The sequence below is a fragment of the Chaetodon auriga genome, chromosome 2 (genome assembly GCF_051107435.1).
Source record: "Chaetodon auriga isolate fChaAug3 chromosome 2, fChaAug3.hap1, whole genome shotgun sequence".
NCBI classification, from domain to species: domain Eukaryota; kingdom Metazoa; phylum Chordata; class Actinopteri; order Chaetodontiformes; family Chaetodontidae; genus Chaetodon; species Chaetodon auriga.
The window spans coordinates 14376793-14393392 of NC_135075.1; the positions used below are offsets into that span (position 1 = coordinate 14376793).

The window sequence follows — 16600 nt, forward strand, 5'->3', positions numbered from 1 at the left end:
TTGAAAGCACTTTTTTTTTTTTTTTTAAGTATCAAAAGTATGCTAATATGTCACTGTAGCCTCTGATTCCTCCAAACATATTCTAAAAGCAGTCGTCAGCTAACAAACTGAGAGGGTAGACCTACTAGATTTATTTGGCTAACCACTGGCAGGCTGCACAAAACAATGGGCCGTATTATCATTCACTGACAGAGGTCATTCTGCCTTTAAACAGTTCTGTCATGGCCAATTATGAGATTTACAAAGTTTGTCTTTCTTTGATGAATGTGATTTGCGTTGGCATTCAGAGCCACAGAGGATGCAGTCATGAGACAAAACCAAACCAAAAGTAGTACTAAAAAAAGACAGCCGTCGTTTCAAAGTCTTCATTAGAGTTGAGATGCTTTGAGGCTGAATCCCTGGGGAGGGAATGAAAGCAGCAGTGTCTTTTTGGTCAGCCTCTTAGACTGAAACGCCTGTAGTTTTCTAAGAGGACAGGGAGCCTGGGATGGGTGGGGGGCAGTGTGTGTGTGTGTGTGTGTGTGTGTGTGTGTGTGTGTGTGTGTGTGTGTGTGTGTGTGTGTGTGTGTGTGTGTGTGTGTATGAGTTACTTTATTGAGGGGGGGTTAGCCTGGGAGAGAGTGAGTGAGTGAGCGACAGGGAGGCCAGGGTAGAGGCTGTAGCTGCAGTCTAGACGCAGAGACTGTATGAGAGTAGGTCTGGAAGTCATTAGAGACTCGCCCAGAGCAATGGAGAAACCTGCTGTTTTTCACAACCTGCTCTTTCCCTCCCTTCTCATCTGCTGGCCAGCCTTCTTCCGCATCTCTATCTGGGACAGGAATGACAGTGACTCCATCCCCTGTCTCCTGCTACTCCCTGAGATAGAGCTTATGCCAAACTCTCAAAAACAACAGTTAGAGGACCAGTGCTCTACACACATTTTACAGTCACCCAAGAAGTGTGTCAGACAAAAGAAATATGAATCCTTATCTTAGATTTCCAAAAATTTAGATGTTTTCTTGAAGTGAAGATTGGCCAGAAAGCTGCCAAGTACAAGTACTTTACAAATGCTGGAGTAAACACGTTTATCTGCTACTTTAGAGGAGTACAGAAGGTTAAGTAGTTGGAATTGCGGCTTTCTTTTGTGTGCTTTATTGAAGTGAAATGACGAGTCTGGTGATATTCTGTGGTTTTCTTTTTGTCAACAAACTTAATGGAAAAAAAAGCTGAACTGATCCTCCAAACAACCATTGCCTGAGTCAGAGAAGCTTCATACAGCTTACTCCTCTCTTGTTGTTCAAAAACTGTTACAAACACATCAGTGAGTCATGCTGTTGCATGGACATGGCCACTGTAGCTTATTTGAGTTATTACCACATACACAGTAAAAAAAAGTTGCTAGTTCACCAAATCTGTGGTTGACTAATCCCCAACAAATGCAGTATTTACTTCCACAATGATGCTCTCTGCTGTCAAGTCATCAGAAAAACAAAGAAAGAAATGCTAAAGAACCTGATGTTTGTCGCAGAGCAGGCGCTGCATATCGAAGCTGTGGACTACAGACTGAATCTCCGTCCAGTTAAATACGGTTGATCAGCATTTTTGCAGCTCATCACATGTAAACAGTGTAGAGGAAAACCGGTAATCCTCTTTTCTGTGCAGGAGAAGTTGTCACAAGGACTGAACGTTGAAATTAAAACGCCCTGTTGCCATATGAGAGCGTTTCATGAGCCTGTATCCCAAACTGTATGGTCACCGCCCATGCACTGAGTAACATTTGTAGTTGCATTGTTGTGATAAATGTGCTCTTTGTGAAGGTGCTTTTGCGGATGTTTCTGGTTGAAAGATGCATGAGAAAGGTTTATTTATTCACTCATGTGGATGGGGCTTCACAGTGGTCTTTGTTAGTGTGTTGGCTATTGCCGGGGAAGTCAGCCACTGTCCAGTGCAGCTGCTTTGCCCTGCTGTGTAACCCCCACAATGCTGTTCTTTGTACCCTGGGGTGCTGGGTCAGACTGGCATAAAGGGATACTGAAAGAGGAAAACAAAAACAAAGTGCTTGTCTGGGCATATAACCTTTTTATAGAACTTTGATCTGCATTCCTAATCAATGAACAATTGAAAGCCCTGCAGTAAAGATAAATGTGATGATTGTTTGCCTGGTCTGTAGCCTTCAGGTAGGGTGTAGACTGTGACAGAGCTGCCATCTCCTCAGGCTGTGGGCTTTATTGGGGTCCTGAAATATTCCCATGTGCAGTGAGTGTGCCCTGGAAGCACAGGAAGTGTGTAACACTGAAATGACGTCCCCTGCCCCTGGCCTGTAATAAGGGTTGTTTTACAGAGAGTTCCCACCTAGGCTGCAATTAGCTTTTTAGGAGATGAAGCACTTTTGTAACAGCCACTTTCAGAGTGGAAAACATCATCTCTCATGATGTAATGTGCATCTCACTGACTCCTACCAAAAGCAACGAAAGATAAATCTCGTGAGTTTTATCTTTGATCTACAGTCAGTGGTAATGGGACATAAGGGGCTTTATTGTCTGGTGTATGTTTGATCAGTGGTTTCATTTACCAGCCAGTTGACCCAAAGCCAGTGGCTGTACTGTTCACATATGGAAGAGGAAGCCATCTGTTTGATCCTGCTACTGTCTCCTATAAGCAGCCACCACCCAGTCCAGATAGCTATCAACATGTCAAGGAAAACAGCATTTGCTCAACATGAAAGAGTCTGTCGCCTTGCAGCACCTTGTTCCTACAAGAACCTGCTGCAGGTGTGGGAGCACGTACACACAATCTGCTCTCTACCTTCTCCTCTCTTTTATGTGCCTACATACACTCTTCACATTTCTCTCACAGTGGCCACACAGCAAACACTTTAAGTCTCTGAAAAAGCTCTTTCACACCGTGTTCTTCAAATGGTGTTCCCCAGCAGTCACTGCAGCACACACACACACGCACAAATATTCATGCAAGCATTACATCACGCACCAACAGAGGAGGTTTGTCACCATGACTGTGCATGACTCTGAATCTTAAATCAGCTCATACTGGATGAGGTCATGTGTTTGTAATGTGAAAATGCCATATATTTTGGCAGTGAATGTTTTTTCACTCGATCATTAACAATGTATGATGCTGTCATGTTAGGTGTTGCTTTGACTGAAGCAGAGAAGCAGTAGTTGTAGCAGTACTGTAGATTAATTCATAGTACTGATTGGCTGTAAAACCCTAACAATAACATTACTCTATCTTATTACTGATGTGACATAATTGGAATAAAATAAATCCCCTTCATCCTCAGAGTCCAAAGCACCCTTCAGTTTCAAATTTCCAATATTTCTAATCTCTGTAGTCACCTTCGTCTTCATTCTTTCACTTCATCTGACAGGGATAGGATTAAATTAGACTAGAATTTCCTTCCATTTGAACACATATTTCCAGCAGTACCAACATGCATGTCTAAGACTGATAAGTGTCCCATGGTTGGTTGTTAACGACAGAATTTATGGAGGAACAGCAGAAATCTATGAAAGCAGAAATGTCTGTAGACACAGACTGCATATGCTCTATTTAAGGGTGTGGTGAGCCGAATGTGACCCACAGGCCACCAGCCAACCATTTTTAGATGAGGAGTTGAGGCTGGGGCAGTAGAGAGGGCAAAGCTGGCCCCTTGAAGCAGGACAATGGAGCACGGCCTGTGTTCAGCCAAGAAAAGCGTGTCAGGGATTTAAATTTTAAAAAGATCATTATGTAATGTCAGCAGGGCTCTCTGCTGGGGGGGGGGGGGGGGGGGCAAGGATGATGCAGCAGAAAGAGAATCATGAACGATAATGATATGATCGTGTGGGTGATTGAAGCCCACACCCTGCGTCTTGAAGGTATAGACACACAGATGCTGAACACCTGGCTGTGCCTTGTGGTTGGCCTCTTTACAGCAAACTGCCTTGTGTCCGATTAGCTGCACTGATAAATGGCTGCATCCTGTATGCGAGAATTCATTATTGAACACTCAGCTTGTCTTCTGCGGCGGTTATTTCACTTCGCTCTCGACGATGACGATTACTCTCATCCTCCTCGTCAGCCCCCCTGGGCCTTTCCTGTCATTTGCATAGCTGTTTTTCTATGCGATAATTAGAGCATTAGAAAACTAATTCAAAGCACAGACAACTACATAACAAATGAAAATCACTGTCTGGAGACGGACCCGGTGCTTAATTTGTGATGATTAAAGTTAGTCTCTTGCTTTGTGGGTAAGAAGTGGAAACAAAAACAGCCTTTTTCTAAGTGCCTGTCAGATATTTAGTCATTCTGGAGCAGCAGTATGGCCCCCTATCTGCCTTCTGCAAGAAAAACTTGCACAATACTAATAGTTTTAAGCTAATCCTCTGTCCATTGTGAGGAAATAAGAGGCGAATGAATCAAATAATGAGTCTGTTCAATCTCAGCAATAGAGTCGCTATGTAAGAACCTTATTCAGCAGGCAATGGGTCTATTTTTCCTCTTTCATCTGTGTGTGTTTGTGAGAGAAAAGGGAGAAAGACAGAATAAGCATCTGCCTGCATGAGCACTCGCATGCAACCGTGCGTGAAAGAGGTGTACTATTAGGACTTCCATTATCTGTCCTTTTATGCTTAAGCCAGGTGAATGGCTTCTTTATGAATTTCCCCATTGATTTCCTTTGTGTCCATTCGCTTGCTTTTCCCCTTTCATAAGCAACACCGATATAGGCCCAATCTATTTATTTGGTTGGGGTATCCGGTGGTGTTGTCCTCTATGAATCTTGCAATTTACTTTGCTGATAGAACTGTTTGCTTTGTGGTTTCTCTGCCCCGAGGAGCAGTGGTGCCGCTGTGTTTGGAGAACGCTCAGTTTGTTGTGCTTTCTAGAGCTGGATTTAGCCTTCCTGCTTTGCTTGTCGCCCTGCCAGCCACCCCAGAAGCCCCCCAGGAAGGAATGAAAATGTGCTGTTGATATCTTGGAAGGAGAGGGGTGAGCACGGAGACTCAAGATCCAACCATCAAGTGCAGCGTGCAGAGAGGGCACACAGTCTGCCACCAGGGTTAAAACCTGAGGTGGTTATAATAAACTGCATTTATGATGTAAATTTGTATAAACACCCTGTCAAGATGTGGTGTGATTGCCTAAACAATCGAGGAAATCAAGTGGCTGAATATAAACACACTCTAGTGTTTGTGAGGCACCCACAGGTGTGGTTGGAGTGGCAGGTTAATGTGTTGTGCTCACCTGCAGAGGGAAGTGTTTATGGCAGAGCTGTCAGACACAAACAGCGGTGAGGTGCAGGTATTGTTTCCCTCACCACGCTGATGGCCTTCTGACACCTGTGATCTTCTTGACATGGCCATGCTGATCGGAATACAAACTCCCATCTTAGCCACTGGGTCCTCTCCTCGGCCTAAATGAAGCTCTGGTGTTGTCACGTCTTGCTTTTGGTGCCATGTCCTAGTTTTCTTTGGAGTTTTGTTTCTTTGGCAGGGCAGGCGATTTTCAGGGGGGTGGGGAGGGGTCAAGGGGTGCCTTGGGGCTGCTTGGTCAGGATTTGGATGCTCTGTCCAAGAATATGTCATGTGGGCCAAGAGCATGACAGAGAGGACCAGCTGGTTTGTGGGGACTTGGTCATCAGTGGTCAGAGAAACCCAGTATTAGTATGTCATTAAGAGCCGCTGGCAGTGAAGTGGTGCAGCGCTATTTATTCATGAGGTGTATTTATGGATAAACATATTAAATTATTCATCTATATCTGGATGGTTGATGTCTGTGAAAAGTATCAGGGTTAGTCTTAATTATCTAATGCTTGTTAGTGGGATGTGCTGTAATAGTTTGGATATGTATGTGTATGTCTGACATTGTTTTGTAAGCGTCTGTAGGATTTGATTGAACGTTGAGGCAGTGGGTAGCCTCGTTGCGCTCCACAGTTGGCCTCATTTTCCCCCAAATAAAGTCCCTTTTATGTTTTGCTCTTGCACTGGCAGCAACTTGTTATTTGTTTGTGTGTTTGTTATTGGCTGAATAAGCTTTGTGTTGACCAGCATATGGAGGGGAAGCATGAACCAGTGAATGGAAAATCCCCACAGCCTAACAAGCTCTGGGCTCAGGGACAGCCTGATCCAGACCCAGATCTTGACTCCTTCTCAGTCAGCTGGGCCTCTCTCCATTACTGAAGAGGAATCACAGATCAGAGAGACAGTTTCCACCATGAATCATTCTGCAAAAACGCTCCTTTTGAAAGTAAAAAACTCCATAACTAAGGAGAATTTGTTGTAAAATATTAATCCCAAAACAACACATAATTAGAAGGTGCCAGCCCCCCTTCCATTACTGCGGCCCTCACCGCTTCCCCAGCTCTCCCTACAGGTGACTGTGCCACAGTTCAGATCAGGCTTCGCACGTGACTCTGCTTACAACACCGCAGCTCAGCCTGCTTTGTAGGAGGCCACAGCCGATTTGTGTGATCCAAACAATGGCCTTAGTTCTTTTGTCCCCTCCCTTGCCACCCCCTCTGCCCTCACTCCCTCGGACTGGAAAAGTGCATGTGATCCACCTCTATGCGCGGCGGCTTTAAGACTCCACTCGTGCAAGGTGTCTGAAATCCAGCATGCCGCAATCTTGTTTTGATAGATGCTTTAAGAAGAAAGGCTTTGTTCGGCTCTAATGGTGGCTTGGTTGCCTGCCGAAAAGTTTCAGTCAGCTGTTAAGATTTCTTCTATATCGGTATTCACCTCACACTTGTACTGCACTTTTGATGAACGTGGAGGCCTTTTGTGTCTGTTTGTACATCTTAAGTCCAATTTGTTGAGTCAGACAGACCTACGGAAAAAGTGAAGCCTGTCTTGGTTCTGCTGACGTCTCTATGACGTCTGTAACAGTGAAGTGAAGCCTTGGAACAATACCTGCTTCCCCATAGGAAAAGAATAGTCAGATCTCCAGCCTGAGTATTCGCCCACTGGCGCTCTCACAAGGATAACCTGTGTGGCTCCATGATGGAGACACCAGGATAATTTTCCTTGGGTGTCCTAATTGAGCTACAGGACAGAATAGTTGAACCCGTACCAGCCAGTCTTAGTGGATCTTTCACGGAGCTGTGTAGAGAAATAGAGCAAATAGAAACTTCTTAAAGAAAGAAAAAAGGTTTGGGCCTGCTAACCTGGCTCACTCACAGTAGAGGAATGTTGAATAAAAGACCTTGTTTAATTCAAATTAGCAATGCCTTTTCCACTGCGGCCCCGTCGACCGCTGCCAGCTCGCACAAGAATGAGGCCTTGTGGGGCTCTGTCCACTTCCTGTGGATGAGGTGTTCCACTTGGTCTTCTCCGTCTTCTCTCTCACTTCCTCTGTTTCGTACTGTGTTCGTTTTCCACACGTTGCCCTCCCACTTACACACTTACTGTAAATGGGTCAACAGATGTTGGAGGAAAACTGATGGGAGGAGATAAAGACAGAGAGATTGAGGAGGAGGAGGAGGAGGAGGAGGAGGAGGGACAGCCAGCAGTTTGACTTTCCACATGGACTGAGAAAGAGGAGCAGTGCAGAGGAATGATGGCTTTCAAATGAACTTCATGCGTCAAAAACAAAAAAAAGAAAGGAAGAGGTTCATGCATCTTGCTTTAATTTTTATCTACTTTTCATTTAAAAATAGGCAGCAGGCAGATAAATTATCCACTGAGTCACATCATTGTTAATGTAGCTCTAGTGCACTGTTCTCTGGAAAAGTGAAATTTAAATAAAGAATTAAGGAGCTGCTGAGATTTAGATGAGACCGTCAATAGGCCTGCCACTCTCTATTTGCTAAATATGAAGAGCTAGCTGGTGGTTAGCTTAGCAAAATGAAGCAGGAAGCAGAGGGGAAATAGCTAGCCTGACTCTATCCAGCATGAAAAAATACACTTACTAACACTAAAGCTCACTAACTAACATGTTCAATGTTCATGTATCTGGTGTGTTAAGTCCATAAGCCGTTTAAACTCAGCCAATCGCAGATAACCGACATATTCGCCCTGTCGCCCAGCCCTAGCTGGCTAGCTGTTTCCCCCTTTGTGCTAAGCTAAGCTAACCACCTGCTGGCTCTAGCTCAGTTTCAGTGCACAGACATGAGAGATGTATCAATAACCTCTTCTAACTTTCAACAAGAAAATGTGTGAAAGTGTTTTTCACAAAATGTTGAACTATGTCTTTAACAGAAACATCCCTTTGTCTGCCATATTTGAAACAGAAATAGTGCTCGGTATATCCTGTAAACAAGCCTCTGCATTGTATTGTAAGAGTGTATGGTTTCATATGAGTATCTCTTGTGGTTTACAGCTTTTATAAACACATAAATTAGTTACTATTTGCAGTTAACATCATATTTTTTTGCTGTGATAATTATGCCAAAATTTAATAACTGTCTCCGACGGATACATTGGTCATCAGTCATGTCACAGCCCAGTGCCCAGTGGACAGTTCTGGGCAGCATTTAGACTAGTTGGACTTAAAGACAGAAGTTGTGCTGAGTCATTAGTCTTTTTGTGGATGAAAGAAGTGCCAGAGTCACAAGGCAGGAAACGTCATCCAAGAAAAAGAGTTCAGTAATAAGGTCATTAAGGAGAAAAGCCCTTGCTGCCTGTCCAATGTTTTTAGGAGTACATTCACTTCTGTAGGGAGTTAAAGCTGCAGAGATCTTCTGTCGTGTCGTGGAGAGCCAAACTCATATTCACCCAAAATGAATATGCTTTCCTTCCCAGGGATCCCAAAGTCCTCTCTTAGCACAGAATACAATACCAGGCCTGCATGCACTACACTGGCGTGCTTATTGTCAGTGTTTTTCCTCTGGGATGAATGTGTGTATGCTGTGATGTAGTGAAGGTAGTCATTTGGCTAGGCCCAGTTAGGATAATGGTGTGTTTGGAATTCCTGCTAGTTTTCCCCAGTGGCCATCTTTTGCTGCCACAATCGTTCTTTGAATGTCTGCCTTGTGGTTCTGCTTGCTAAGTTGGCAAGAGGAAAAGATGAATGTAAATCCATGACGGACGAGAAGAGGAAGGCAGATGTATTGGGAAACAAAGTAAAGGGACAAACTGGCAAGTGTTAGGAAGAGACTGGAACAAACACGGCTGTTTTCTTGAGCAAATCATATTTTGTCTAACATGTGCAAATGAATTTGCCTGCCTTTGGGATATAGTTCAGAAAAACATCCTAGTTTAACAACACATGCAGATGTTACAGGAATATTTTGGGTTTCCCAACTTGTAGAATTTCAGAAACGTTTCTGTTTTTTCTGACATTACGACAGGCAGCTCTCAAAGCGCACGTGTGTGATTAATCAATCGTTCTGCTGAGTCCGACAGATCTGACATATGTCATCTTATTATGAATTTACTGTGTAAGTCTGAACAATTTGACCATTACAGCAGACCCCATTACTTTATTTCTCTGCACTCGGTGCCTGGACCATAATGTGATCATCGAACACAGACACAGGCTGTTAAGTGTGAAGTGATGGTTTTTCCAAGGTTGTAAAGATGTTTGTTTCACCTCTTGAGAAGAAGCTGTTGAAGTTTAACATACCAGAACTTTTTAGTACAGATGCAAGCAGCAAGCTGGTGCATAGTTCCATCACTCTTTGCCTGCCTGTTGTGTATTTCCCTGATGTGGGGTCATCTGGCAGGTAATGACTACGGCCCTGAGCTTGAGCTTAGAGAAAGAGGATGAACAGTTTGTTCATCTGTTGATCAGGAATGGCTTTAACAGCTTTTCTCTGATCGCCACTGATTCTCTTTAAGGGTGAGCATGAGGGAAGTCAGTGTTCATCTCGTCTGTTTTCATAGCCAGGTTGTTTGCTGCACGCCCACCACAAGTTACTTCTGCCTTGTACCAGGGCGTATAATGGCTTGTGATGAGATCCACCCAGTGGTGCCATCCACAAATATGAAGGAACTGAAAGTTTGATGTGCATTCATGGGGGGAGATAGCAGAGAAACACTTCAGTGAGACAAATATGTTGTCAGCCACACATAGTGCCCGCTGTCTGTCAGGAAGTCTGTCATCCACTGACAGAATGAAAGGGCAGCGTTTTATAAAGATTGATTTTACAGCATTTCTACTTTACTGAACAGTTTATAGTCAAGACAGAATGGATGAAAGAGACAGAAGGAGAAGGCACATGACAAAGATCCCAGGGTAAGATCAATCTTCGGAAATCGCAGCTACACCGTGCTGTACTGTATGTGCCTCCATGACTCTGAATACACCCGTTTGCAGCAGGGTGTGTGGAGAGGCACAGCTGGAGCCATGTTCACAGATAAGGTGGTGCACTGCAATTCTGGTATCCATTTTGGCGTGATATTGCGCTTGTGTTCCTTCCTGCTGAGGACGCTTGTTATTGCAGAGCTGAGCAGAATGAACAATTGAAGCAACTTCAGTTGAGTCGCACACAGGTCTCTCCAAAATCCACCAAAGTGTGTTGAGTTTTGCATCTTCTACTTTGATACACAACTTTAATCTAGTGCACATTCAATATACATCAGATGACAATCAATAATGCATCGAAGAAAGGCTGTATTTGGGTTGATTTTAATCAGTAATGTCATCCATGACTTTACAGGATGTCTAATGTCTTTCTGTTCAATTTGGTGGAATATATGTAGCCATTTTGCAAGCATGCTATGTTGGATTATCGTCGTCTCAGTCATGCCCAGCTCAAACAGTGTGTGTGAAATTAAATTATTAAATTATACTGGGAAGAAAGAACAGAACCAGAAACAAGGCTGATTCTTGACAGGAGACCTCATTTATTTAGAATCTGAGCAGAAGAGGAGTTTGACAAGATGCAGAGCAGCAAAGACAGTTATACATTTATTACAAATGATTATAACACGAAAAGGCTAAACACTCTTTGGAAACAGCATAAATTAGGCTGCTATTAATGAATGCAGCTTCCCTTCTTACCATGTTTGTGTTTGTCTTTCTCAGGTCCACACAGTACCATATCTCGGTGCCCTCCCAACGAGTATCAGTGTGGAGGAACAGAACTGTGCATCCACATGAGCAAACTGTGCAACGGGGCTCCAGACTGCACAGACGGCTGGGACGAAGGCCCACACTGCAGAGGTATCACACGCACGTGCATTTTTGGGATATACGATATGAACGTGTGCAGGTTCATTCTACAGATCTTGTGCTGGGTCATCCTGTCTGTGTGGAAGAAATGGGAGTTTGGCTGACTCTCTGTTGTTCTATTTCTCGCTTACTTATCGTACAGTTCTCACCCCTGAAATCTTCACACTGTGAAGCATCTGTGAAGTCACAGCAACAGATTGATTTACCACATCTATGTGAAAATTTGTGCTTTGTTACATACATGCTGTACGTGCAACTCTGTATGCAATACGGAGACACGACCAACTGTATATTTGACATCCTGTATCTGGGAATATGCGGAACAAGACGGCCATTGATTCATTGTGTTAATGCGTTAAATTTGGGAAGTTGTCATTTTGAAACCAGAAACTAGGAAGCAATTTATGATGAGGCTAAAGAATCCATTTTAAAAGAATGTGCTGATCCAGTCACCACGGGGAGAGAAAATAGATCTCGATTGTGCAAAGGACCTATATATCTCCACTGGATGGATGAATTATTACAGGAAAGGATGAAGGACTAAAGGGAACTTAAACAGCATGAAGGACTTCCTGAACAGGAAATCTGTCAAAAGGTTAGCAGAGCAACACGCCTGATGGTGGACAAAACATACCGTCTGTCAAGTTGTTTCAAATCGGCCTTAATCTTAATGCAGGTTATATAATGTTAACTACCCGGCAGGCATCATTGCTGCTGCATCACTTATATATACAATGAAGTGCATGTCTTGAATAACCTTGATTGGTATTAATGATAGATTTCTTCCTTTCTCACATCTATCTGGTACAGAATGCAACAGCTAAGAATGTTACTGAACCAGAACAAAAGATTTAATTATTATTCTGTCTGCAGGCTCTGAGATTGTGAGTGAGCTTGTGCACCTGTCTTTTCTAAATAAAAAATTTCATCTGCCTCACTCCACCTACAGTTAAAAAATGAGTTGGGATGAAATATTTATTAAAGAAACATTGGAGAGAGGCATGGGAAAAGACATCAAATTTTCATGCACTTGCAGGCTGGCTGGACTTTGAGGGGAGAGTGAAGCGTATCAACTTTTTGGGGACAGCCATGGGGTCCATGATGGTTCATCTCAGGGTTTAAATTTGGGGGTTTTGAGTGTTTTTCTATGTGTGTGTGTAACATTTGTTGACATCTTTTGTTTTCTAAGGTGTTAGAAAGTGATACTTGTATGAGTGGTTTGCATTATGAACCAAAGCACCTGATGTACTTTTATTTGCTCCAGAGTAAATATTTAGTGGAGTGTGTCGCGGTAGCTTGTTGACATTGTTGCCCATGTTGGTTTTCTAAACACGTTTCAGTTGTTCGGCGCTCTGACTTGTTTTGGAAAATTCCGAGCATGTCTGTAATTTGAACTGTGGTTGTCCCAGCAGGCCTCTGGAGTGCAGCAGGAAGACTTTTGGACTACTGTCAATAATATTCAATGCAGTGTGCAGGGATCTGCAGTAGGGCAGCGGTTATATGGAGCAACTCATACAGAGCAGATCACTTGAAAGTATTGGGGCAATAGAGAAATGTGCTGATTTGTGTGGTTTAGTTTTTTCTTGCTCAGCAGGTTCAAGTTTAACGTCATTATTGATGAGGAAATTCTTCTGGTCAGTCGTGCAGAAATACAACATGCACAGTACAGTGGAGCACCAGCAGTGCAGACGTTTGTTTCTTTCATCTTCAAAATGTGGCGTGATTCTGGATCCTCTCCACCGGAGGTGTCGTGTTAGCGTGAAGGGTCTGCCAGTGTCTGTGGGCAAAGTGAATCACTTGTGACTGATAGATCTCAGCCTGGTTTGACATGACTGTGTCTGCTGGTCTGTGACTCACTGTGTCTTGATTTATATCTCCCAGGATATGCGGCGCCCTGTTGAAAACTCTTCTGAGATTCCATTATGAGCCGGTCAGCTGACTGGAAGGTGTGATTGTAGCTTGTTGTGTTTGTGCCCTTCTATATTTGATGTGTGTGTGTGTAGCCTTGGAGATGGTCGAGGTCAGCGGGAGGTATTGATCGTGAGTGCAGGGCGAAAGTGTTTGTCGATTGTGTCTCTGGCATCTCATTTACACACTACTGTTTGTTTTCTTAAAGGAAAAATCCACATTCGAAGCACATCAAAGCTTCAGAGGACCTCATACTGTGATTTCGACACATAGTCGTGAAAATCACATTTTGAGAAGAACAGTCATATGTATTTCTTTTCAGACTCATATTTGCTGACATCCATGTACCATATGAGAATCTTGTAATGCTCCGTAAACAGCTGTGATCAAAACAAACACAATTCATCGCTGGGAAAACAGAGTGATGGCAAAAATGGAGAGTAACAATAAAACTCTAAGTCTCTCTAAGTTATGGACTAAAATCTCCCGAAGCTTGTTTTCGTTTTCCGCTGCCTTTGCACTGAGCTGTTCTTCACTTATGATCCACTGCCGGCTTGTTCTGAACTCCCCACTGTCATCGGTGACGCATTCTGGTTGAATAGATATTTTTCCTTGTTTGATTTCAGGGACAGATCTCGGCACTGTTTGTGTAGATCGCGTCTCTTTCTAATGCTGACGACATTCTGATGCTGAGCCGATGGGTAACTGAGCTGACCACTTATCCTTTATTCGTGCCTCATTGTCAGAGCAGTCTGAAGAGAGTAGAGGTAATTCAGCCACACGCATCAAGTGTTTGTGCACCTCAGCTTCCTGCTGAGCTGTAAGTATTCCACAGTGAGAGTGCAGTGACAGCTTCAGCTGCAGCACCTGCTCCTGTGACCTACAGGTGCGCCTCTCTCAGTGTCTTCTGCCAGATAGCACCCAGCAGGATGAATAAAATTAGTGATGACAGTGTAATCTGTTGGTTTATATTGGTGTGTTGAATGGACTGTTACATATTTATGAACAAATCCATCTCCTATTAGAACCACTGATGCAGGCTTTTCAGCCCAATAACAATGAACACCTTTCACCTTAACAGCAGGTTTTCTTTTATACAACGTCTGTCACCTTCCTGTCCTCCTACGCACGTTACTCCAGAAGCTCAGTCCTGTCTTCTTTCCCCCTCCAGAGTTTATGTCCAACTGCTCGCTCAAGGGATGTCAGGAAAACTGTGCGGTGACTCCAGCAGGGCCTGCTTGTTACTGCAAGAGTGGTTATGAGATCAGCCCAGATGGAAAGACATGCAAAGGTGAGCTCCTCTAAACAACGGCCGCCCTCCGGCTCTCTGTGCCAGAGGGTGGCAAGCATTAAATCAATAATTCTGCAAAAATAGATCTTTGTATTTTATCCCTGCTCGAAGTGGTAAACAGTCAGCAGATGACGGGATGAGAACACCGCTGGATATCTGTAATATGTTGCACCGACAACAAACATAAGCTTACCTGGCTTATGTGCTTACCTGTCCGGTAAACTCCACATCAATGCTGAACTTCTTTTAGCTTCCAAAGCTGCATCAGTGTTTACTCAGGTTTTGGAGAAGTCAAGTGCAGAGCACACAGTGGGTAGTCCACAGGCCCTGGGAGTGTCGAGCATTTCCCACAAGATCCTGTTGTGAGACTTTGATCGCCATTGTTGGGCAACACTTGTATACCTCACGGATATAATAGCTATTTTGGAACAAGCCACCTGAAATGAATCAGCAACTCGTTCTGGTAAAAATAAATTGAGCAGGACACACAGAAATGTTTAAGTTTATAGGATGGAGCATGTTTTTATTTTATTTTCAGTTCCTACCAACTGGAATTTGTTATTTTCTGTACCTGAGCAGTAAGACCATCTGCTGTTTCTGTGGTTCAGATTTTGATGAGTGCAGTGTGTACGGGACCTGCAGTCAGTCCTGTACCAACACTGAAGGCGCCTACACCTGCTCCTGTGTGGAGGGCTATTTGTCCCAGCCAGACAACCGCTCATGCAAGGCCAAGAATGGTAAGTGCCAGCAGACAGCAGCAGGACAGAATGTACACTAGTTTGACTGATACTGTGGAGGCTCTGTTCACGTTCCTGCTAACTGTCAGCTATGTCCATGTTACCCTCCAGTTCCCGTCGACCGCCTGCCTGTCCTTTTGATCGCCAACTCCCAGAACATCCAAGCCACCTCCCTGAGCGGCACCACAGTCCACAGCCTGCTGTCCACCAGCACCAAACAGACCACGGCTATGGACTTCCTCTACGCTGAGGAGACCGTCTGCTGGATCCACGTGGGAGACTCCCCCGCGTCCACGCACCTCAAATGTGCCAAGATCCCCAATCTGAAGAGCTTCACAGAGGAGAGAGTCATCAACATCTCACTCAGCCTGCACCGTGAGTCCACCACAGCAGACAGTATAGCAGCAGAAAGTTAGAAACTGCAACATGGCAAAGTATGTGTGTGTGTGTGTGTGTGTGTGTGTGTGTGTGTGTGTGTGTGTGTGTGTGTGTGTGTGTGTGTGTTGCAATTTTCAAGTCAAGGAGAAAACACTGTGCACCACCACACAGTGATGTGCCAAACATCTCATGATTATTTCAAGCTGAATTTTCTACTTTTGGTCGAAAGATTTTTAGTTGTAGGTATTTCACGCAGTGGAAAACACTGATCTGCTCCACTCTGTGTTTTGAACTCGCAATGCATCGTCTTGTTCTAATGTGATGTGCATTTGGCCAATTAGATCCATTTGAGAAGCTGCTGCACCTTCTCTGTAGCTTCATATACAAAGGAGGGAAGAAGCCCGTGTTTGTGTAGCGCTTGACTCAGAAAGGTACATTCCATGCATCCATTATTCAAGCAGGACTGGCTAAAATGAAGCCTGGACATGATGCATACAGTGCAGTCCAGAACAATACGAGACGAAAATACAGAAAAAGGCAGCACAGCATGAGTCCATTTCGCACGCGGCTCTTGCAGCAGGTGGACCTTGAAGCTATTGAATAAGCTGGCTACAGTGCGGCCTTTATATCACCTGGTCTATGTACAGTAAAAGCACATTGAATCAGATGTCTTAAGGTCTGTTTTTCCGATCCTGTTGATATCTGGAATGAATGCAGCTGAAATCAGATGTCTGCCTGTTTGATTCGTCGAATAAATCATTCACATGTGCTTTTGGCCATCCAAGGTCTTCCCCACTTCTCAGATAGGTGGAGTAAAACGTTGAGCTACAGGCCTCTGCTGATCCACACCTTGAATTATTATTCTTGTGTGGTTTGCACCCTTTGCAGATGACGACTTGGCTGCGCTTGTTGGTCTGAATGTTCCTGTACTCATGTGGGTATGAATAGAAATGTTTCAAATGTAAACAGGTGGACTAAAACATGTCCTGAAATGAAGCCAGAACTGAACTGAGCATCTGTACCTGTGGAAGTGATGTGTCCTCAGCTCCACTCTGCATGGCCACAGCCTGAGTCAGAGACAACACGTTCAAAGCAGCTGTGTTTTTCCATGATTCTAGTTTCGTTTCAGAAAACGCTCAAGACTTGTTTCTCCTGTAAGAATGAAACCAAAAGACGGGCCGAGGAGCTCTGAGGA

At 44.0% G+C, this 16600-nt stretch overlaps 1 protein-coding gene across 2 annotated transcripts in view; it reads left to right on the forward strand.

The window, feature by feature from the left end:
* LOC143336497 (low-density lipoprotein receptor-related protein 1-like) overlaps positions 1-16600 on the forward strand; it is a 90492-nt gene that overhangs the window by 17067 nt on the left and 56825 nt on the right. For both annotated transcript variants that reach the window (XM_076756708.1, XM_076756717.1), the window contains exons 3-6: positions 10945-11082; positions 14171-14290; positions 14899-15027; positions 15139-15402. In XM_076756708.1, coding sequence (XP_076612823.1) covers positions 10945-11082; positions 14171-14290; positions 14899-15027; positions 15139-15402 — 651 coding nt within the window. The remainder of the gene's footprint in view (positions 1-10944; positions 11083-14170; positions 14291-14898; positions 15028-15138; positions 15403-16600) is intronic.